The 26,145-nt window shown below is 42.3% G+C and overlaps 1 protein-coding gene across 1 annotated transcript in view; it reads right to left on the reverse strand.

Annotated features, from left to right (window-relative positions):
* DPYD (dihydropyrimidine dehydrogenase) overlaps positions 1-26,145 on the reverse strand; it is a 755,572-nt gene that overhangs the window by 213,835 nt on the left and 515,592 nt on the right. Inside the window, 1 exon segment of the mRNA XM_075616482.1 lies at positions 19,325-19,489. Coding sequence (XP_075472597.1) covers positions 19,325-19,489 — 165 coding nt within the window.

Below are 26,145 nucleotides of genomic sequence, written 5' to 3' on the forward strand. Positions count from 1 at the left end.
TCTTTAGGTTGGCATAGAGAGCAAAGTCTAAGGGGACTATGCTAATAGCCTTCATAACTCACTTATCAAGGCTTTTTAGCTGTTATTGGCTAAAAATACCTACAGTGATTCAGAAAGCCTCTAAAATTGGATTTCCCAAAACAAACTGTTTTTAAACACTGACAAGATTGTAACAAGGCTAAATTTGTAAAGCTTCCAATGACTAAGCTCCAGATCAGAGCCAACGCTAAAACCACCCTAACTCCTGTTACTAGTTTGAAATATTTGGGCATATGGTTTGACTCCCATTTAACATTCAGGATGCACATTGATACCCTGACATCCAAAACCTATGACAAACTAGGTGCACTTTACAGAAACAAATCCTCCCAAAGTCTGTTAGTCAGAAAGTGTATTGCACAGCAGATGCTAATGCCAATTATCGACTATGGGGACATAGTATACGGCTCGGCACCTCAAACCCACCATAGCAAACGTGATACCCTCTACAATTCAATATGCTGTTTTGTTCTCCAATGCAACTACAACACACATCACTGTGAAATGATTAAAGAACTAGATTGGTCATCACTTGAGTCTAGGCGCAAAGTTCATCTTTCCTGTCTTGTCTTCAAATACTTTCTGGGCATTTATCTGAACAAGCTCCTCACCCCCACCACATGCAACACTTATCATCTGAGATCTGACTCCAAAAGACTGTTCATTGTCGCAAGGTTTAGCAAAGTATCCAGCCACTCCTTCTCTTACAGTGCACCCCAAAAATGGAACAATCTACCGGAGACTCTCACAGCCGCCAACAGTCTAAATTCTTTCAAAACAAAAGCTGCCTCACATTTGAACCTGGTCTGTAGCTGCTATATATGTCTATAATATATATTATCTCTAACTGTGAATGCTATGTTTTGTATATAATGTATACCCTGTTCACTTATGTAACAATATTTGTAACCATTAATTATTTGTCATCTTAACTATACCCAGGACATACTTAAAAACGAGAGGTAACCCTCAATGTAATACCTCCTGGTAAAACATTTTATAAATAAATAAATAAGTGGGTTGAATCGCCAATTTTTTCTGCTATCAAAAATAAATCGCCAAGTGAGCAGCAATAATCCACTTATCGCCAGTTTTGAAACTCGTGCAATTCTAGTAGCCTCGATAAGGTTATCGCGGTTTATCAAGGCTCTAGAATGACTATTTACTCCCAAATTCCTCTTGCTAGAAAAAGTTGGCGTGACGCTGCCAAGGAGCTTCAGAGGCGGTGGTGAGAGAGGGACTTAGAAAAAAATGCATTTTCCCTGCATCGGATTGAGGCCGGGGGTCTCCGGAGCTGATACACATTAATATCAGCACCGGAGGCCACCGACATGAATCAGATGCATGAACAATGCATTTACAGGCAACCTCATTACCTTAGGGGCTAACCGTGAATGCAATGAAAGGATTAACTATTAGTGGCAAGTTTATTCTGGGTAGCGGGGATGGGTAAAGGTGGTATTTGGCCCTGTGTGCCTTAGCGATTAATAACCGCTATAGTAATTAAGTAAGGGGTAAACTCACCCTCTCCCACTACCCACCCAGGGGGCCTAACCACCCACCCAAGGGCCACTATACCCACCCTCTACCCATTGATTGGCACAGTGATACATCATACCCATATAATATGGGCATGATAAGCCACTATAGCAGTCAATGGCCAACCTATTAAAACAATCAAGCACAACAATACACAACAATTAAAGAAATAAACAAGGAACTAAACACCACAACAATAATAGAACTAAAAAGCCTCAACTACACACCAATAAAATTATTCTAACACCAAAACCACTAAAGAATAAAAATTATGTTATACCAAAATAATAGAATACAATTAAAGAAACACCTAACCAACCAAACAAAATCAATAAATAAAACCGCTAGCCAATCCTAAACTGTACTAAAAACAAGCCATCCAAATTCCAAACAATTTAATCACAACAATAAACAGAAATAGAAAAACAAGCATTTGCCAAAAAATGGATAACAGGACTGGTTATCCCATTCATTACCATAGCTGTTCCCACCGCTATAGTAGTGAAGGTTTAACTCCTCCCGCAAACTTCCAGGCAGGCCTAACCAACCGCCATGGGGCTACTACCCCATTCATCCACCCCCAATAAACAAGCTATTGAGGTTGAACCCCTTTATTGCCTTAGTGGCTAGCCGTTATGGTAATGATGGCTTTTAATAACATTTTTAATACTAGTTTGCGTGAGCAGAGGGTCTCCGGAGCAGAACCTTGTTGATTTCAGGTCAGAGGACCCCCTGCTTCCCGAGATACAGGTCCAGTTACAGGGTGCCGGTATATAATATGCATTTAAATCCCACAATCATGTGATGCGCGAAATTTAAATGCATAGGAGATACCAACACCCAATAACTGGGCCTGTATCTTGGGAAGCAGGGGTCCCCGGACCTGAAATCAATGCGGTCCTACTCCGGAGACCCCCTGCTCACGAACACTAGTATTACATTTTTATTAAAAGCCTGAGATCGCTGGTGAGATATGCGCAGGGAGAGGCAGCTCTCCATGCAGCTGGGCCAGATCGCTGCAGATCGCTGGGCGAGCCCTTTCGAGAGAGGCGGACATCACATCGCTGGATCCTCACTAGTTTTGGGCATTTTGCTATTGCAGGTCTTCGGAGCTTTCTGAATACCGTGATAACAAGGCTGAAAAAACTGGAGGCATAACAGGACCAGCAAGTGGGTTTATGAAGACTACTAGAATAGGCCCCTAAATCTTTGCTGATGACACTAAATTGTGTAAAATACTGTAGTAAAATCAGAGGAAGGTATAATTTCTAATCTGAAGGATTTGGATAGACTGGAAATTTGGGCATGCTCTGTACAGTAATGGCAGATGCGGGTTAATACAGATAAATGTAAGGTTATGCATTTGGGAAACAAGAACAAACATGTTACTTACAAATTAAATGGGGCACAATTAGGTCAATACTTGATGGAGAAGGATTTAGGAGTGCTTGTTGACAGCAGGCTTAGCAATAGTGCCCAATGTCAGGCAACAGCTGCAAAGGCAAATTTGATTTTATCTTGGATTAAATAGAGTATGAATGGAAGTGAAAAAAGCATAATTATGCCACAATATAAATTATCAGTAAGACCACACAATGAATATGGAGAACAGTTTTGGGCACAACGCCATAAAAAAAGACATGGAACTAGAAAAGGTACAGAGAAGACACCAAATTAATAAAGGGGATGGATACTCTGCAAACTGCAATTGGCATTAGATAGTGAGGCATTTAAAGTGAGGTTTTTAAGTGATAAATACAGTTAGACTACAGTTAATATATATATATATATATATATATATATATATATGTATATATATATATATATATATATATATATATATATATATATATATATATATATATAGTTAATATACTCACTTTCTTCATGCAAGACCAATAACCAATAACCTCAGCTGATATGATATGGATCTAATTGCATTCTCTTCACAGGTATGTTCCTGATGTTGAAACCCCGTGTAAAAGACTGAATCTGGCCTTGTAGAATTGATATAAGTATGTTCCTGATGTTGAAACCCTGTGTAAAAGACTGAATCTGGCCTTGTAGAATTGATATAAGTATGTTCCTGATGTTGAAACCCTGTGTAAAAGACTGAATCTGGCCTTGTAGAATTGATATAAGTATGTTCCTGATGTTGAAACCCTGTGTAAAAGACTGAATCTAGCCTTGTAGAATTGATATAAGTTAGTATGTTTGAATTTAAAAAGTTTTTTTTTTTTCCTCTTAACTCTGTGCTGTTAATTGACCAAATGGAACAAGCTGACTGATTGGGGAGGGGGAGGGTCACGTGACTGTTTTAGCTGTATATAACAAACACCTTTCCTGCAATCTGCAGGAACTGCAATTGGCATTAGATAGTGAGGCATTGAAAGTGAGGTTTTTAAGTGATAAATACAGTTAGACTATAGTTTGACTAGAGGTGACTGGGGACTGGATCTACTGCAAACTCTTTAACTCAAGACAACAAATGGTAAGCTATTCAGATCACACTATGATCCCATGCTTGCTAACCTGCCTATTTCAACCCCCCACCCCTTTACAACTTATTCACTGCAGTCTCTCCCAAAACTGACTGCACAATACACTGAAACCCTGAACTGACTCTAGCATTGCAATACAGCTAAACATTTGACAAGGAACAGGCACACACCTGCTATTTAGTCTGCTCACACTCACTCTGCTCACAACAGCTCCTTGCAGCACTGCCTACCTCTGGCATCATGAACCTGCTATGTATTTTAACTTTTTTCTTTCTCCTGGCCTCATGGAGATGTTACTCCCTCTACCCACTACAAACTCCTCCATCCTGGCCCACACCCAACATCACCATACAGCCTGGACTACTCAAAAGCCTTGCACTATCTACTGAATGTTGGTGGAGAACTCTAAAAACCAGCACACCAACCACTGCTCACTCTAATGGAAAACACCACAAATTTACAACTTGCAAACAACTATCCTAATTTCTACTCATACTATTACTCTCTTTAGCAGGTGATATTGAAACTAACCCAGGTCCTCCCATTTCAGCTCTGTCCCATGCCCCTGAGAATTCCACCTTTAAATTCCAAAAAGGGCTATCTGTCGCCCATATAAACATCCGGAGCCTGCTGCCCAAACTGGATGAACTAAGGGCACGGTGCCTTATGCATAAACCCAAAGCCATTGTTCTTACAGAAACATGGCTATCCCCTAAAACCCCTGATGCAAATATTGCCATTCAGGGATACTCCATTTTTAGGAGAGATAGGTCAAAGAGAGGAGGAGGGGTGTTATTTTATATTGCAGACACCTTACAATTTACACTGTTAAATTGCCCACCAAGTCCACCCTCTTTTGAAACTCTAGTTGGCAAAATCTGCCTCCCCTTTTCTAAGCCCATCTTGCTTGCTGGCATCTACCGCCCCCATAAAGACGTCTACAATCCTTGACTGATATCACCCAATTTCTTGGCTCCATTTCCTCTCTGAATGAGAAGAGTGAGCTGCTAGTTCTAGGGGATTTCAACTTCAATTGGCTTGACCCTAAAAACCACAAAATCCAGATACAACTCAAGTCACTTAACCTATCACAACTCATTTCCCAACCCACACGGATAAACCTGAAATCGCATAACCATTCCTTGCTAGACTGGATTCTCTCCTCAAACCCCAGAAGAATCCAATCCTCTGGCATCCTTCCTGATATTTTCAGTGACCATGCAATAGTGTACTGTGTAAGGAAAATTAAACCGCCCCATTCAAGCCCTAAAGTTCTCCTCACTAGAACATTTAAAAACTTTAACCCACAACAGTTTCTGGATGACCTTACCAACTGCCCATGGCACAGAATCAATTTAATTCCCGACCCCGATTCTGCGCTCGACTATTTCCAATCCGAGTTCTTTAAACTCTGCGATACCCATGCTCCACTACGCAAAATAAGGGTACGGGGGGCCCACCTTCCATGGGTTACACCTGACCTTATAGTACTCTACCAGTTCAGGGATGCCTTGTGGAAAAGCTACAAAGTAACTGGCACTACCAAGGATCTCAATCACTACAGATGCATGCGGAACATGTGCACAAGGCAAACAAGGCATGCAAAAGCACAATATTACTCTGACAATCTCCACCAAAATACATCAAACCCAGCTAACTTCTGGAAGGTTATCAACAATATATTCCAGCCTCCTAACCATCAACAACCAAGTAATATCACTAAGGGGGATATTACTCTGGCAAACCCCACTGACATTGCAAATGCATTCAATGATTACTTTGTGGGGTGTGCCACTAACTTATTAGCGAAACGCAGCACAAACCCCAAACATGAATCTCATCCTGGGAGTATCCCTACAGTCCCACCCCCTCCCAACACTGCCCACAATTTTCAATTTAGCCCAGTATCTGAAGAGGAGATTACACAAGCGCTCCTCAAACTAAAACTAAGCAGCCAATGTGGACCCGAGTTACTACAATCTAGGTTCCTACGACTTGGTGCCCCAGCCATTGCCAAACCAATTGCGTCCATAGTCAACTCTATCCTGTCTGCAGGCCATATCCCTAAGACCTGGAAAACTGCCAGAGTTGTCCCAATCTTCAAAAGTGGGGACAAAAACACTGTCTTAAACTACAGGCCAATCTCACTTCTCCCAATTCTATCCAAAGTCATGGAAAAATGTGTCCACTCCCAATTAAGCGATTTCTACACCAAGACAAATTTCCCTAGCCAATTCCAGTCTGGGTTTCGTCCCAAACGCTCCACCGTAACTACCCTGCTAAAAGTTTGCAATGCAATCCAGTGTGGAATGGAACGGGGTCAACTCACTGGTGCAGTATTCCTAGATTTTGCAAAGGCTTTTGACACAGTTGATCATGTTATCCTGCTTAACAAACTCCAGAGCTCTGGAATAGGGAAACATGCTTTAAACTGGTTTCAGTCCTACCTATCAGGAAGATCCCAACATGTGTCCATCTCAGGCTCTAACTCCAACCCCCTGGATATCACCTGTGGTGTCCTGCAAGGCTCTGTTCTGGGGCCCCTACTCTTCTCAGTGTTCATTAATGATCTTCCCACAGCTTGTAAGGAAGCCTCAATACACATGTATGCAGATGACACAATCCTATATGCACACAGCCATAGCCTCTCTGACCTTCAACATATACTTCAGTCTGACTTTTTGAGACTCGAAAACTGGATTTCCCAAAACAAACTGTTTTTAAACACTGACAAGACTGTAACAATGGTATTTGGGACCAAGACTAAATTTGTAAAGCTTCCAGTGACTGAGCTCCTGATTCGAACCAACGCTAACACCACCCTAACACCTGTCACTAGTTTTAAATACCTGGGCTTATGGTTTGACTCCCACTTAACATTCGGGATGCACATTGATACCCTGACAACCAAGACCTATGCCAAACTAGGGGTACTTTACAGGAACAAATCCTCCCTAAGTCTCCTGGTCAGAAAGCGTATTGCACAGCAGATGCTAATGCCAATCATTGACTATGGAGACATAGTATATGGCTCGGCTCCTCAAACCCACCTTAGCAAACTTGACACCCTCTACAATTCAATTTGTCGTTTTGTTCTCCAATGCAACTACAACACACATCACTACGAAATGCTCAAAGAACTAGATTGGTCATCACTACAGTCTAGGCGCAAAGTTCACCTTTCCTGTCTCACTCTCAAATACTTTCTGGGCAAGCTACCCAGCTACCTGAACAAGCTCCTCACCCCTACCACATGCAGCACCTATCACCTGAGATCAGACTCAAAAAGACTATTCATGGTCCCAAGGCTCAACAACGTATCCGGACGTTCCTCCTTCTCCTTCCGTGCACCCCAAAACTGGAACAACATACCAGAGACTCTCATATATACCACCAGCTTAAGTTCTTTCAAATCTAAGGCTAATCTGTAACTGTTTCATACGCTCATAATATATATTTTCTTTAACTGTGCACGCAATGTCTTGTATATAATGTATACCTTGTTCATTTATGTAACTGTACTTGTAACCATGTATTATTTGTTTTACTCTGTGCCCAGGACATACTTGAAAACGAGAGGTAACTCTCAATGTATTACTTCCTGGTAAAATATTTTATAAATAAATAAATAAATACTCTAATTTATGAGGAGAGGCTAGCTAAATTAGATTTGTTTACATTAGAAAAGAGACATCTAAGAGGGGATATCCTAACTTTATACAAATATATTCAGGGTAAATACAAGGAGTATTCAAAAGAACTATTCATCCCAAGGGCAGTATAAAGGACACAGGGTCATCCCTTAAATTTCGAGGAAGTAGATTTCCCAGCAACGAAGGAAAGGAAACAGTAAGAGCAGTTCCAATTGGGTATTATTACCAATGGAAACTGTGATAGCAGATACAAAAGATAGCTTTAAAAAAAAAAAGTTGGACATATTTTTAGAAAGTTAAAATATACAGGGTACAGGGATATACCAAATAAGGAAGCACGGGAAGAAAGTTGATCCAGGAAGAAATCTGATTTCCATTATTGGAGTCAGGAAGGAATTTATTTTTCACCTTATGAGACATAATTGGATAATGTTTCACTGTGATTTTTGTTTGCCTTCCTCTGGATCCATATACTGTAAATAAAAATATAGGATAACGTATCTTCATATAAATTTAGCACAGGTTGAACTCCAGGGGAACCTGGTTCAATTCCCAGTGTCAGCTCTTTGTGACCTTGGGCAAGTCACTTTATCTCCCTGTGCCTCAGGCACCAAAAAATAGATTGTAAGCTCCATGGGGCAGGGACCTGTGCCTGCAGAATGTCTCTGTAAAGCACTATGTAAACCTATCAGCGCTATACAAGAACATGCTATTATTATTATATCTTTTTCAACCTCATCTACTATGTAACTCTTATATTTGTGATATTAATATATTTATGCAGATTATCGGTATATAGTATGTGTTGCACACCCAGAGTAAAAGAAAATGCTCGCATTAATTAGTGAATTTTAGGTATGAAGAATTAAACTAAAGATGGAATATTTATATGACGTGCATAAGCTTTACTTTAGAACACTAATCAGTAAGTAAAATACTTGAAATATCAAAAATATAGAAGAACGCCACACAGCACTCTCAAATGCAAAAACAGAAAACTTATATTTATGACAGAACAGTTGCAACACAGATGTATGGAAGGAGTAACATTTTGGGCTTTAGCCCTCTCTCACTTCTGGGAATTGAAATATCGAAAAAGCAATAGACGTTTCTAAGAAGTACCATAATGTTTCCCCCTTTTCTAGAGATATTGCCATGGATGAATGGAATTTTAGGAGAAAAGTGGAAGGTGACTGCTCTGTATGTCGAGATAAGTAAAATATCAACACTTTAATCTGCAAATATGTTGCTATTGTAACATAGCAAATTGTGCAGTACCACAAGACTTACTTAATATTTCACTCATCTCTAGACACAAGACAAAAAAGCCATACTATTCTTGAAATATATACTACATCCTTCCTTTATGTTCCATGAGTATACTGTACAAACCTATCTTACTGATTCTGATCTCATTTCATATTATTTAAAGATCGGCGGCAGTTCAAACCTTTTTTCCCCCCTTTCTTTATGATACAGAAATATGTTGTTCTGACGTCCTTAGGAATGGTACATTGTTGTTTGAAATTGCGACAGTTTGATGGACATAGATATTTTGAAACTACTACAACCAGATATCCTTAATTATACAATGCTTACAGAATTAATAATTGTGTATTTAGATACAAAAATGGAAAGATGAGAATATATATATATATATATATATATATATATATATATATATATATATATATATATATATATATATGGCTTGTAGGGCTTGAGTTGACCAAATTTAGCTAATTTATTGCCACATTTTAATAAGGCATCAAAAAATATTAAAACCATTTGTCGTTCCTTATACACAAGCACATCAAAGAAATTATATACAAATATATACTTTGAATTGTCAACATTGCTTTGTCACAGTGATTTTCTCTGTATTTTCTTAAAATTGTGATCTGGTGACTCAAAGCTTTCACTGAGCGAGCCTCGCCCTTTTGTTTGGGGGCTCTCCTTCAAGTGCTACTCTTTACCAACACTCCATCATATATCTAAGATCCTAAAGTGACATTAAGGGTGAGAGTCACTAACCTCTGATACAGGGTTATCCCCTCTACCCCCTCCCGCGATCCTGTGAATAACCAATGATCTAGGCAATGGCAGTTAGCTCAGGTTTGCGGTTTGAGATGTGTGTCCCCCCCCCCCACCACACATTTATTCATGTCATTTACAGTAATACTTGGTATTTTTGTTGAGCTTTTATCTTTATATATTCTATTTAAAATCACACTTTATAATTATTATCATCTTTTTCTTGTATGCTATTTTACGTCAAGAGTTAAAAAAATGTGATCTGGTTCAGATATGAAATAAAATATGCCTCTTAATAAAAAAATAAAAATCACACAGAACATCAAATCCCGTGCAATAAGAGAGTTAACAATTGCAAATCCTGTCATGTCTCTGAGAAGCACAGGAATTATCTTGTTATCAATTTAATAATAGAACATTGAAGTAAATAATGCCATCCACTGACACCAGTAACACTGTCTCTCTGGGGAAATTCATGTCTGTAGGAACTGTCAATCCAGATGGATATGGACATATTAAACATTGTACCTTCGGTCTATAAATCTATTCTTTCTGTGCTACCTTAATAAGAAGATTCTGCATAGTGATAAAGACCAGCAATTCAGAATGGCTTGACATAATTGACCTGTATTCTTTCTCATTTTAGATGTTTTTGTTCTTTCCTGTTTCTTGTATGAATATTTTAATCAAACATTAACCTCTGCCATTTTGTATTTTTATTTTTTTACCTCCGGAGCTATGCTAGGAATATTTATGTAGGACCTAGGTAAATTAAAAATCCTAATTGTTTGACATTGAAATGTACAGTGTGTTCTTTTTGTCAGAACAATCTAAATAATGATTCTGTACATCTGAGTTTCCTATTTCACAATATTATTTATTTAATAGCCTCAACTAGTGTAGCAAGCTCACTTGTGGAAAAGGAGTAAAAAAAAAAAATAGCAATTTGTACGTTTCATTTTTCTTTCAGTAGCAGTTTAGGATTGTAAAATTGTTCAATGCCCACCTACAGTACATCTCCCACACGTGTGGCATAAGGATTAAAAATGCTACAGTTTAAGGGATATGTTATGTATAAAATGTGATCAACTAAAAATGAACCAATCTGTCGAAATTCACTTCTCCGCAGTTTTGAGTGAACTTTCCAAGGATCACAAATATTTTGGTATTTTGGGAGTTATTAAAGTTCTAGCGAAGCAGTCCATTCAAAATGTATGCATTTCAAGTTGGAAAATCGGGTGATGAATAAAAAAGATATGGGAAAAAGGAAATTCTCTATAAATATGGACATTTTTGTTGAAATGCTGTATGACCCTAAGCATCATGTGCATCGAAAGTGACAAACTTCGCATCGCATAATTTGAAGACATCATTAGTGACTTTGCTCTCCAAAAATCATAAAGAAAATGTTTTAATATTACAATTAATGTGATGTGCAAACAATGTTAATTTTAGCTTTACATCGTCATCTTTGTATATAACAATGCTAATATAATGCTTTCATTAATTTCAGTTTCATGTTTATATTGTCAATGGTTCTTTCAGTCAGAACAATATGTCTATTTCTAATTTTTGGGGCCTCTTAAACTTGACATAGCTTAGGTAAAAAAAAACATTTTGATTGAATTTCGATGGTGACAGTAATCAAAATTAACCAGTTTAAACATCTCTCCTGTCAACTCTCTGTTGTGCTAACCATCAAAGCTGTGTCATTACAAAAATGTTTCCAACACTTCCCTAATAAAAATGACACATTCTCTATGGCAGGGGTGCGCAAACTGGGGGGAGATTTTTTTGTTAGGGTGTGGGCGGTTGCAGAGGTCCCTCGCTCTTCTCCAAGGCATTTAAATTAAATGCCGGGGGACCGCGCCAGGCCTCTGCAACCTCTACTTGCCGAGATTGAGCTGGCTCAAGACACGTCGTCCCCATGGCAACATGGCATCAAGTGACAGCATCCAATGCCACATGACCCCGCGGTGTCATTTGATGCTGCGTTGCCATGGGAACGTGACGTCAAATGACGCTGCGGGTCACGTCACACGACCCCACGACGTAATTTGATGCCGAACTGAGGTAAGGGGGAGGGGGGGCCGTAAGAATGGAGGAGAGCAGACAGGGGGGCTCAGCAAGAAAAGTTTGTGCACCCCTGTTCTACGGCAATATTTCCCAGGGTTCTCTGCTCTCTTTTGAAAAGGGCATTTAACAAAAGGATTTAAATTGATGAATTAATGCTAAAAAGGCAACCCAAGCCTTTTTTTCTCTTCATTTTTAAAAATTCATAATTGAAACAGGGCGTCTCTGGAGCTGAACCCCAATAATGTCAGCTCTGTGGGGCACCCTGCTTCCAAAGGAACTCCAGGGTTCACTATATGGCTGCTTTTCAAAGCTCACAGTCCCTGCGGGCCAATAGGAAGCCGTGACATCATCCAGCCATGTGACGAGAAGAGATGGGTGGATTTTTTTGGCAGATTTAAATCCGCAGCGGATCGTCCGGTTCCTTTGGTCCGCGGTTTTCAGTGGATCAATCAAAAAGAGTGATTAGAGTGTTGCAGATTTTTTTAATCAATATTACCAATATACTCCGCGGATTCCACAACCCGTGGATCGATTTGTAGAATCCAATCTGTGGATTCAGAAATCCGTGAGCGGGTTCTTAAGAATCCACCAACGGATTGCTGAATCCGTGGATTGGATTCTACAAATCCGTCCACGGGTTGTATCCAATGGCGGATTTTGATGAATTCGCATGGATTGAAACCGTCCAATTCTGTTTGTGGATTTTACACCGCAAAACACATTTTGGGGGTAACATCATCGAAAATCTGGGAAATGGATTCGGGCAGATTCACCCATCTCTAGTGATGAGGAAGCAGAAAACTGCAGAGATACCGGCACTCCCTTTGGGAGGTATGTATCTCTGGAAGCAGGGGGTCCCCTGGTGCTGAAAATAATGACTCCGGAGACTCCCTGCTTCAATCCTGTATTAAAAAATGAAGAAAAAAACGCTTGGATTGCTCCTTTAACACACATATTGATATATTAGACGAACCATATTAATTATTTAAGGCAACATAAAGAATATATATATATAATATATATATATATATATATATATATAATATATATATATATATATATATATATATATACAGTGTTCGACAATCCTATACATTTACACGCCCGGGTCGGGTGGATTTAACCCCCGGGCGAGTAAATATTGGTCCAAGCAGAACACGTGCTTGTTTTTTTAAATTGCCCCGCTCGTGCTGAATTTTCCCTGCTCGCGCTGAAAAAAAAAAAAAACTCCCCCTACTTGACAGCTGATTGGCGCGCGCTCCCAGGCTTTGTGGGCGCGCGGCCAGGCTCTATATGAGTCCGCCCCCAACGAGCGGCCATTTTTTCTGGCCAGAGATCTGTTGGAGAGTACTAGAGTAAGTACTCTCCAATCCTCCATCCCCTCTGCTCCTTCCCTGCCTCCTGCAGTTCCCCCTTACTCTCCGCTTCCCCCCCCCCAATACCCGCGCGTGGCTGGAGATGGTAGCGGGGGTGTCCCGCCTTCTCTCCCCGGCCCCCGCTTATCCGCGAAGGGTGGAGGTGTCCCCCCCTTCTTCCCCCCAGCTTCCCGCGCCACTTCCAGCTTTCCCCTTTCCCTGCGCGGGACGGGTGATGGTAGTGGGTGTTTTCCCAGCTTCATGCGCCACTTCCCGCTTCCCAGATCCCCGCGCGGGGTGGGAGATGGTAGCGGGGGTGTTCCCCCCTTACCTCCTTGGTCTCCGCTTCCCCACGGTCCCGTGGCTGTCCGCGCAGGGCGGGAGATGGTCGCGGAGGGGCGAGCGGGGCAGTGGTGGTGGTGCTCGGTCGTGCGGCCTTTCCTCTTCTTCCCCCTGTCGTGTGTGCGTGTGTGTATGCATGCATGTATGGGAGAGAGTGTGTGTGTGTGTGTGTGTATGCATGTATGGGAGAGAGAGTGTGTGTGTGTGTGTATGCTTGGGAGGGTGTGGGTGTTTGTGTGTGTGTGTATGCATGCATGCATGGGAGTGTGTGTGTGTGTGTGTGTGTGTGTGTGTGTGTGTGTGTGTGTGTGTGTGTGTGTGTGTGTGTGTATGGGAGAGTGTGTGTGTGTATGTATGCATGCATGTATGGGAGAGTGTGTGTGTGTGTGTGTGCGTGTGTGTGTATGCATGCATGGGAGAGTGTGTGTGTGTGTGTGTGTGTATGCATGCATGGGAGTGTGTGTGTGTGTGTGTGTGTGTATGCATGTATGCATGCATGCATGCATGCATGCATGCATGGGAGGGTGTGTGTGTGTGTGTGTGTGTGTGTGTGTGTGTGTGTGTGTGTGTGTGTGTGTGTGTGTGTGTGTGTGTGTGGGTGTGCGCGCGTGTGTGTGTGCGTGCGTGTGTGTGTGTGTGTGTAGGATACCAGAAGTGTCACTGTCACGGTGAGATTATGGCAGGCTGTATAAAGTCACATAAATATATATAACAGATAATATATATTTATCCCTGGGTCTGAACTGAAACGAGTCTTAGATATAATAAAGTGATTTTATTCCTTAGGATAGGTGAACACACGAATAATACAGTAACAGACAAGAAGTACACTTACTTTGGGGTTGGGGAATGAGAAGTATATAGCATAGCAATTCTCTCGCAATCAGATAGCCATCAGATGATAAATTGAAGACGAATGAAGAAGACAAAGGATATATGGGGAACAGCAGTTTCTAAACCTTTTGTCCCTCTATCCTTAACCTTAAGTACCTGTGATTGGTTTTTAATTATCTCCAGCCAATCTTTGATGGGGGAACACATTTTAGGACAGTCCCCCCTGCTAGCTAGCACATGCGAAGTAGAACTCTGGGGTCTCATTTCTGTAGACCCCATAGGCAAATGGAATGCCAGCCAGTCTACCCATCTGGATCTCTAGCAAGATAACCTTTGTTGGAAGGTGATAACTGGGACACTTGGAGACTGCTCTGGTTTGAGCCTCCTCCGCCCTTAAATCATCAGGGAGGGTGACAAGACCCTTTGAACAATACTTAAATTCTAGACATTGGGGCGCCTCTAGGGCCATCCGCTATCCTGGTATGCAAAGGAATTCCTCTGAGTCTTTGTCCATACCTTGGGACACAGGGTTAATCATAAAACATAAACGTATTTAAATATCCGGTTCTATTGGGTCTAGCAGAACCAAACTTCCCAGTTCTCATGGCCAGAACTGGGACACCATATGGTCCAAAAAGCGACTTGCTACGACCTGTGGAACCGGAGTTAGACAAATGCACATTAAATCATTTTTCATTTTAATACAAAAATCTCCGCTAAAAAAGAAATCTCAGCTTTTCACTAAATCCCCATTGAAAACAACGGGCTTCTCCGCCATAGACTTTCAATGGTAAATTGCCGCCATTGAGGTCAATGGGGTTTCTCCGCCATTGAAGTCTATGGGAAAAGTCCCGAACTTTCAAGGGGGTCCATACTCCGTCGGGTTGGTCCAGGAAGGTCAAGGATGGTTCTGCAGTGATGCCGGAGCAGTGACTGCAGACATCCAAAACCTTGATCCGCTGGGCCCTCCGGAACCGGAGATATGGAGTACCAAAATACAGCATTTCACACTTAGTCATTTTTCTGAGCCGTTTCTGCCGCCGCCGGCAAAGCCTATGGCGCGACCCGTTCTTCTCAGTTCGACCCTTATCGGGGGTCCAGGATTTGGGGACCCGGTTGTGATCGAGTGGGGGGGACGCCTAGGAACTAGGGGCAAAAAGAATTTTATTCCTAGGTGCCCTAGAACTGTTTATTCCCACGCCACTTGACGTTGACCTCGACTTGTAAGTGATCAAAGCTCTCCTATTTAAAATGTATCCACTTTGCGGTTAGCGGTCTGGACGGCAGCCAACTTGTTCTTCGAAAGTTCCCGTGAGGAACCTCCATTGAAGTCAATAAGCCCATCGACTTTCAATGGGAAACCGCCGCTCTCCCTCTCGGACGCCACCTGCTGGTCTTTACAGGAAACAGGACTAAAACAAGAAGATTCTCCATCAGAATGCATGGAGCCCTAATGGCGGCCAATGGGGACCTGCAAAATGGTGCCTGAAAAGGCGGGAAAACTTCACAAAGAGCTATAATCATTAAAGGACTATTAACCCTTGTGCTCCCGGATGGATTCCAGGGTGTGTGTGATGTTCGACACTGATTAAACCAGACATTACAATGGAACAGGGGAACAGGGGAATACACATGTACATGTCATTACAGGGGTTAAATCACTGTTCTGGGTCTTAGCCCAGTTAACCCTTTGACTCCCGGGTGAGGTCAGGGGATGGCCAAAAGGGGTGTAACCCCTTTAATCCCAGGCCATCCCCTTTCTCCCTTTACAGTCACCCCACCCAGTCATCCCACCCAGTCACCCCACCCAGTGACCCCACCCCAGTCACCCGTCACCCCACCCCAGTCACCCCACCACCCCACCCAGTCACCCAACCACCCCACCCCGTTACCCCACCCATCACCCAGTCACCCCACCCAGTCAACCAGTCACCCCACCCAGTCAACCAGTCACCCCACCCAGTCAACCCACCCCACCCAGTCAACCAGTCACCCCACCCAGTCAACCAGTCACCCCACCCAGTCAACCCACCCCACCCAGTCAACCAGTCACGCCACCCAGTCAACCCACCCAGTCAACCAGTCACCCCTCCACCCCACCCAGTCACCCCGCCACCCCACCCAGTCACCCCGTCACCCCACCCAGTCACCCCGTCAGTCACCCCAGTCAACCAGTCACCCCACCCAGTCACCCCAGTCAACCAGTCACCCCACCCAGTCACCCAGTCACCCCACCCCGTCACCCAGTCACCCCACCCAGTCAACCAGTCACCCCACCCAGTCAACCAGTCACCCCACCCAGTCAACCAGTAACCCCACCCAGTAAACCAGTCACCCCGCCACCCCACCCTGTCACCCCGCCACCCCACCCACTCACCCCACCCAGTCACCCCGTCACCCCACCCAGTCACCCCGCCACCCCACCCAGTCACCCCGTCACCCCACCCAGTCACCCCAGTCAACCAGTCATCCCACCCAGTCACCCCAGTCAACCTGTCACCCCACCCAGTCACCACACCCAGTCACCCCACCCAGTCAACCCACCCAGTCACCCCACCCCATCACTCAGTCACCCCACCCCGTCACCCAGTCACCCCACCCAGTCAACCAGTCACCACACCCAGTCAACCAGTCACCACACCCAGTCAACCAGTCACCCAGCCACCCCACCCAGTCACCCCACCACCCCACCCAGTCACCCCGTCACCCCACCCAGTCACCCCAGTCACCCCACCCAGTCACCCCATCACCCCACCCAGTCACCCCACCCAGTCACCCCACCCAGTTACCCCGTCGCCCTCTCTCGCCCCCTCTCTCTCTCGACCCCTCTCTCTCTCTCTCGACCCCTCTCTCTCTCGCCCCCTCTCCACCCTCTCTCTCTCGCACCCTCTCACACCCTCTTTCTCTCTCTCACACCCTCTCTCTCTCTCACCCTCTCTCTCTCTCACCCTCTCTCTCTCTCACCCTCTCTCTCTCTCACCCTCTCTCTCTCTCACCCTCTCTCTCTCACACCCTCTCTCTCTCACACCCTCTCTCTCACACCCTCTCTCTCACACCCTCTCTCTCTCACACCCTCTCTCTCTCACACCCTCTCTCTCTCACACCCTCTCTCTCTCACACCCTCTCTCTCTCACACCCTCTCTCTCTCACACCCTCTCTCTCTCACACCCCCTCTCTCTCACACCCCCTCTCTCTCACACCCCCTCTCTCTCTCTCACACCCCCCCCTCTCTCTCTCTCTCTCTCTCTCACACCCCCTATCTCTCTCAAACTCCCTCTCCCTCTCTCACCCTCTCCCTGTGTCTGTCTCACACTCTGTTTCTGGATCTCTTATTTACCCTATATATCTTAACTGCCCTATACTACACCAAAATAACCTATACTGCTTTCTTCTAGATCTAACTTAAGCTTCACACAGAAGACATCGGAACCCCCCCATACCCAGAAGACAGGTAGGGAACACCTAACATTGCGGGAATGCGGGTACATGGACATTGAGGGACTGCAGATCAGGTAAGATCCCAGGCGGGATTGCTGCTTTAGATATTGTGAAGCGGGGACGTCCAGACACTGGTTAAGGGGTTCAGGAAACTAGTCATTCACACCTGGCTTTTATTTCTAGATCGACATTTACACACACACACACACACACACACACACACACACACACACACACACACACACACACACACGTAACAAGGACTAATTGTAGTATAATGTAATACAATAAAGACATTTATGTCAAAAACGAATGTTGTTCTGGCTAGGAATTTATTAAATGTATTTTATTTATATATTTTATTTTAAAGCGGGGACGGGACTAGGGTTGGGGGCGGGACTAGGGGCGGGGTTGGGGGCGGGACTAGGTGGCGAGTAGAATTTTTGGTTGGGCGAGTAGATTTTTGGGTGATTTGTCGAACACTGTGTATATATATATATATATATATATATATAGCTGACATTCTAGAGTTAATCAGAGAGAAGTAGGAATTTGTCAATGTATATGTATTTTCCATATATTTGATTGGTCTAATGCCGCTACTACATTATCTGTTCCATTCAATATAAAATGATACTTGGCCACCAGGGTGTACATAAAGCAGTAAGATGAACTTACCTGTGGAATAAGTTGGAAAACAAACAAGCTATTATGGTAACAGGAGAAATTGCAGTAACTACTAGAGCAGTGGTGGCCAACTTCAGTCCTCAATGTTGTTGTTTGAGCCACTGATTGAGCCACCTGTGTTGAAGCAAGGTTAGCCTTAAAACCTGACCTTTTGGTGGCCCTTGAGGACTAGAGTTGGCTACCACTGGACTAGATCATTATCTTAAGTAAACCTGGTGTTTCAGTCAACCGTTGCAGTATTTACATGGCGTTAAAGAGATTGGTAGATTAGAGTAGCAATGGTGCGCTTTCACTTTTTTTGTTTATAAGGTTCATGAGATACTTACTGGCTAAGGTACTACTGTTACTTCCTGGTATTTAAATCCCACCATGTCAAGCAGGCTAATGGGAAGCAGCAGGAAATGGTGCTTATCCTTCCTATTGGAGTCCTGGAGTGGACTAAATAACTGGGAAGGTACCGGCCTGTACAGTATTTTGGGAAACAGGGGGGCACCAGTGCTGAAAATGCAAGGTTGACCTACAAGGACCACTTGGTCGCTACCCGTTAACAGAATTTGGGGGGGGGGGTTAATGAAAAATAGTAAGACACGTCAATACGAGCAGTCGGATTGCTGCGTCCTGTAAAATATTTTGAGTGAGCTGATTTAATAATAACAACTGGCAATAGTGCTATAATACTATTGATTGACTTATAAATAATAATCTAATAATGTTAACTAATGTGTTTCTGCTGTGTGTGTGTAAAATGTTTTTTTTTTTTTTTTTTAAACATCTTTGCACCCACTTGCTCCACCGTATAAAATGTTTTTACTTAAATTCCACTCACATGCTTTGGAAAGTCAGCCTTCAATTCAGTGATGGATTGACACCAATAAGCTGCAGTCTTCTCGCTAATAAGTTCAATATTTAGAAAAGAGCCTTGCCCGGGGCCATATATGGCGCCTGAGGTTGTTCCACGTATAATTCTTGGAGAAACATTTGTCGCTATATCCTGGGGAGAGAGAAAAAAAAACAAAAACGTGGTTTTAGCAAATATGCAAATTCAATAAATATCCAAGTTTGAATTTCTCTTAACAAAAAAAATGCAAACAAATATCTCGTGTCTTACAGAGAAGAATAAAATAGTTGCTACCTAGTAAGCCTATCATTATATGATTTTTTTAGCAAAAAGCTATTCAATTTACAAGCAGCACATGCAATATGTATGTCCATACTCTAAAGAAAAATTATGTTAAAGATTAGATACAATAAATATCTCAATAATTAATCAGAAATCAAAAGTATCAATATCTGTGATATCATGGAAAGTAATGTGGAATCTGTCCCACAAACCTTCTACCCAATTATAAGAAACAAATCAGTAATTGTTTTACTTTTTATTTATCATATTATTTACCTAAGCATCAGTGTGGACACTAGACATATATATATGTATATATATATATATATATATATATATATATATATATATATATATATATATATTTGAAACCAAAAGCATTTTGTCTTCTATAAATCTGATGTCTTTGTTTTGTCCCAGAATTGCACGTTTGCCTTTAATGGCTGTTAGTTAACACAGAATCGGGCTCCGATACTCCTTGTAAGAGCTTAGTGTATCCCGGTTACGCATAATTTTGAATACAGAACTAAAGCCATTGGGGATTTTCTTAACAGTTTTCAATACTACTGTAACCCACCCCACCGGTCTAGTTACTAATGGGTTATTTTTTGGGGGATGATTGGAGGTCGGTCAATTCTGTAGTATGACATACTAGTCCAGGAGTGGCCAACTCCAGTCCTCAAGGGTCACCAAATGGTCAGGTTTTAAGGATATCCCTGCTTCAGCACAGGTGGTTCAATTAGTGGCTCAGTCCAACTGATTGAGCCACCTGTGCTGAAGCAGGGATATCCTTAAAACCTGACCTATTGGTGGCTCTTGAGGACTGGAGTTGGCCACTCCTGTACTAGTCCATCTCTTTCAGTTCAGTTCTTATGTTAACAATTTTAAATTTCCAGCTAATTATAGTTTACATTGATTTCCTTTTCCTGAGCTCAGTGTTATTATATTTGTTCCTGATTGCTTTAATGTTAAGCATTAATACAACATCTGAAGGCAGGAGAGTCCCCTGAAAATCGACCAGCCATGATGTGCCTTGTAGTCTAGAATTTGCTCAATGTCTATAAGCAAGGTAACTGTCCATGAGTTTCAACATCCAGCTACAGATGCCAAGTCAATGACTGGCCCGGCCGGCATAGTCTTTTGTGTCTTACCAAGGGTAACCATCAAGGTATCGCCTAGATCCTTACTACAGAAAACCCACACAAGGATTGTTTATTGAGATGTAGACAAACAGCCCACACAATGATTGTTTACATAAGTAACCTAAAGTGAAAGCCATTTTCTTGGGACTAATGCTACCTCCAGTTCTTCCTTAAAGTTACTATATGTGTGAATGTTATACCAATAACAACTAAAGCAAAGACAACAATACAATCAACTACCCTGCTTTTTTTCTTTTAAAGTGTGTGTTCAATAAATATCAGTTGCTTTTTAGAAATGTTCCTGGTGCCTATTAATTATACTGCACTAATATTTGTCCCTTGGCCAAAATCCAGGCTAATGGAAAGTCAGAGAATATCTTACATATATTTCAGAATGTTTGTCTGTGTGTGTCTCATTATGCAAACCCAAACTATAAGACCTAGAACAACCAAACTTGGAAGGATTACTTTATGTATCAAAATAATGTGAACCGTCATACGCGAAAGGGTCTTTTGCTGGGATACCACATGTACTATATATTTTGGAAAGATGCCTGTCTGTTTGCTACGCATTTGTACACCTCTTAAGATATTGTAACCACATTTTGTATGATGCTTCCTGAGATCAAGGAGCAGGTTTTTGTCTGTTTGGATACAATTGGATACATTGTATTTTGAATTGTATGAATTATTACAAATTCTCTAAGCAAGTCAGCCACTGGGGCTTGTACCTGGTAGGCTATATATCTGGCACGTGGCATCATACTGGTGATATCATAATGAGAGTCAGATAGGTATAAAGTTTACACAGCAAGCAGACAAAGAAAGAAAGAGGGGAAGTCAATTGGCATGTGAGGAGAAAGTAAGAATGCAGGAGAAGGAGAGAGAGGCGGAAATAATTGACGACATTAACGGAAAGTGATGGATGGGAGAGATATGGGGGGGGTGAGAGAAGGGGGTGAGAGCAGGAGGGGAGGGATAAGGTTGGTTTCTTAGAATTTCTGAGCAACACCAGGTACCTGTACTTTCAGCTTGTACTGTATAAGAAGGAATATGGAAACTAACAAGAGTATTAATGGAGTGTTCTCCCTGCAATTAGACAGCTTTCTGGCATGGTTTACCAACTTTCATAAACATAGGTGATTTATATGGAAAACCTATTTTAAGTTTTGTTTTTTATACACTGATGATTTCAAAACGTGATATGTTTGTGGAAAAAAAGTGCATTATTATTTGCAAAGCAGCTGGGACAGTTCACAGGTCTGTTCAAAAATTCCCCTTTTCTCTAGAGCTCTACTTCAGTTATTACATTTTACTAACAGTTACAAGTATCAGTATTCACAAATCCTGATCAAAATGGGTTCCAATATAACAAAATATTGTATAAAGGTAATTTAATCGAAAATTATCTGAAGTATATCCATAAATTTCCCTCCCCTCAACCACCCTACTCTGTCAGTTTAAGATATCTGTGCTGAAATAACATGAACCCTATTAGTACACGGCAATTAAGGTCAATTTGCATATTTTAATTAAGAGCCACCCCATATAAAACAATTAAGGTAATAAGCATACTAACTGGATTTCATAACATTTGGACATTTCTTTTCCCACTAGATAGACAGCAAGCCTTAATTTGCATTAATTAGTGCTGATCTGCATATGTTTGATAAGGCGTACCCTTGCCACAGAAGATTATTTTTCCTGAATCTGCCAAATGTCACTATTGCTGACGATGGGAATATACATCCTTCACGTTGACTATAAATCTTTCTCCTAATTTACATTTGCAAAAATATTTTATTGCCTGTTAAGTGTGGATATGTGTTTCATGAGAGTTTAGAGTGATCAAATGATCAGTTAGTTGAGATGTTGCACATTCTTTATCTGTAATAGCACTGGGGAATTAGAAGATAAAAGTGTACAATGCTAGTTTTCTGCTTGTTTTCTACTGGACATGACATGTCAACAGCCTCAGCCAAAGGAAATCAATAGGAACGCGACAACAAATGTTGCTAAAGGTGGACCTGATATTCCAATTTAAAGGTGCAGCCCCAAGTAGCCGGGGCTGCACCTTTAAAGCTGCAGTTCAAGCTGCCGTTTTTAAAAAAAATATATAGATTTTTTTTCCCTATTCAATATGTACATCAATAAAATCTGCACAGTGATTAGCTAAGCTGCAGGTCCATCCATTCTTCTGTAATCGATCACTTGCTCCGGGTTATTTAATTCAGTTCTTGCACAGCATTTTGGGCAATGTAGCTCCTAGAATATGATTGACTGGGCAGTTACTAGATACAATTGGTTCACTGCCAGAGAGGGGGTGGGGCTCAAGAGCTAGAGCCTACCAGAAGGGGAAGGGGCTATCACTTTGGAAATGCTTCCTACATTAGAAACATTTAAAATGTCTTTAAAACATTCTTTTTTTTTTAAATGCTACAAGTATTTTCTCATAGTACAGAACTGATTTATTAAAAAAAACCACACATGTAGGATATTGCTTGACCTACTGTTGTAACTGGTTTCCCTAAACAAATGTAACAATGCTAATAGTATTTCCATTTGGGGGGAAATTAATTACAAGTTGAATTTCTTAGTGACCTCTCAATGGGGAAGTATTTGCTTTACCTTTATCTCACCCTATGCTTATCAGAGAGCCAATAAAAAGGCATAAAGAGGGGGGGGGGAGTGTTCAGCCTGTGCACACACTAGCTGAACACACATTGTTATTAGACAAAAGGGAGCAGCCAGAGGAAATCAAACCCCTCCCAAGACTCAGCTCACCATCTATTTATGAATATCTTTATTTATATAGTGCCCACAGTGTACTCAGTGCATTACAAGAGAGACAATACAGTACAGGGAATTATACTGCAATAACGCAACAAAGTCAGACAATAGGAAAGGAAATCCCTGCCCTGGGGAGATTACAATCTAAGGGGAATGTTGGGAGATTTACAGAGACAGCAGATAGAGGGAATAAGTGCAGGAGATAGCTGTGCTTGGCAGGAGTGACTGTGGGACAATAACCATGAATCCAGGCTACTGGGATGCTTCATTTAACACAGCAGTCCAAGCAATAGCCTACATGTGTTTTTTTTTTTTTTTTAATAAATCAGTTCTCTAGTATGAGAAAATACTTGTAGCATTTAAATAAAAAAATGTTTTAAAGACATTTTTAATGTTTCTAATGTAGGAAGCATTTCCAAAGTGACAGCCCCTTCCCCTTCTGATAGGCTCTGTCTCTTGAGACCCGCCCTCTCTCTAGCAGTGCACCAATTGTATCTAGTAACTGCCCAGTGAATCATATTGCAGGACTACATTGCCCAGAATGCTGTGCAAGAACTGAATTAAATAACCCAGAGCAAGCGATCGATTACAGGAGAATGTATCGATCGGCAGCTTAGCTATCACTTGTCAGTGTGCAGATTGTATTAATGCACATATTGAAGGGAAAACAAAATATATATTCTTTATAAAAAACGGCAGCTTGAACTGCAGCTTTAAGAGGTGAGTTTTATCGTTAATGTGGGGAGAGAAGGTGCTTGGTGTACACGGACTATAATGGAGTTTCACAGATAAGCTGTAATGAAAAGGGTTTAAGGTGAGTGAGAGCTGTAGAGGTAAAGGGGGCAGTTATGGGTAGAGCGCAGGAGACGAGCAGGGGCATAATGAGAGATGAGAGCTAATATGTAAGGAGGAGCAGATCAGGAGGAGAAATTTTTAGGTTATCCCAAACTTAACTGGAAGCCAGGAGAGGGATTTAAGGAGATGAACGGGGTCTGTTTTGGGAGAAAACATCATGTTTACACAATACCTTTAACACCGTGTAAGTACAGCTGAACCCCGTTATAACGCGGTGCTCGGGTACACATAATGAGACCGCGTTATAACCGGGACCGCGTTAACCATGATCGCAACATGGTCGCCGCACGAGGACTTGCCCGGCATCTGCAGCTCTCTCCCTCCTTCATCAGGCTTAGTCCACGTGCGCGGCGCACATGGGAAACAAACCTCAACCTGGTTCCCAGCTAGTAGGGTCCAGGGTCCATGAGGAGGTCCGGTATCCCAAGGGACTTTGTTGGTGGCAGGGGTAATCCTACCCCAAGCACCAAAGTGTTGGGACATGGAGGTAGCCCAGGCATACCCAGTCCTGCATCTAGTACACTGTGTTCCAAATAAACCAACTGCAAATATGAACATCGACATAACAACTGCAAACAAAATCAAAGTGTAATGTTAGGTACCTCATCCACACAAGCAATATCCAGCTTTGCAAACGAGAAGTCCTCAGGGTTAATCCATAGTGTCCATTACTGACCCTATAATAGGCAACTCCCCAGCTAGCCTTTTGGCACCAGAAATCAGGTTCCTTAACTAATCCGCCAACCTGATCCCTGAGTATATTTCCCTGTACCCCTAATGTCCCCATGTGGTTTGATGAGGACCCCTGTTAAATATTGAGCCTAGGTCACTTCCCCAGTCAAAGTATGCATTTCAGGCTGTCACCACCAGACCTCCACAGTAGTTAGCTTATGATTTTAACCTATATGACTATGCCCCTCTTGCCAGAAACATAGCCTACGGAAAGAAAATCTAGCCCCCACTGATCTCTTTAAATGGACTGGAGACCTCGAGCTAATCCCTTATCTCTACACCCTGGGACCTCTACAACTCTCTCCCTAACCTATCCCTCTACTGGAAATTGTATTGGATTTCACTGTATTAAGTCCCCACCTTATCCGATGGACGTGGGTCTTGTGTCGGGCTTTCCTGCCGTGTTCAGGCGATCCCACTTCTATTAGCTGGCCCGGCAGGCCCCCCTGCACCTGGGGTGGAATACGCGAACCTTCAACCAGGCACAGGAGCCCACCGGCATTGGCGACACAACTCCTGCTGCACCAAAACAAGCCTGGTTTTAAGGATATTCCTACTTTATCACAGGTTGCTCAATCAATCCCTGCTTCAGCACAGGTGGCTCAGTCTTTCACTGGGTCCCTGATTGAGAAACCTGTACTGAAGCAGGAATATCCTTAAAACCTGACTTATTGGGGGGTTTTGAGGACTGGAGTTGAGAAACCTGCCTTAACATACCACCAATAGATCACCTAATGGGTCCACACAACCCTGGGCCCCTTACTCCCTAGCAAGAAGAGATGTGTGAAACCTTTGCATGAGATAACGAATCATGCAAGCTTGCTCTTTTTGAGTTGTGGAAAAAGCTGAGGCTCAGACAGGGTTCGCAAGAAGTGTGCCAAGCACTAGATAAATGTGGATTGCAGTTTCATTTAATAGCCTAATTTGCAAAATTCTTTAAGTCCACTTAATGCTGAGACTATAAATAGAGCTCACCATGTTTCCCTCATTGTCTGGTGATAGTTCACT

This window comes from Ascaphus truei, chromosome 10, assembly GCF_040206685.1.
Source record: "Ascaphus truei isolate aAscTru1 chromosome 10, aAscTru1.hap1, whole genome shotgun sequence".
Lineage (NCBI taxonomy): Eukaryota > Metazoa > Chordata > Amphibia > Anura > Ascaphidae > Ascaphus > Ascaphus truei.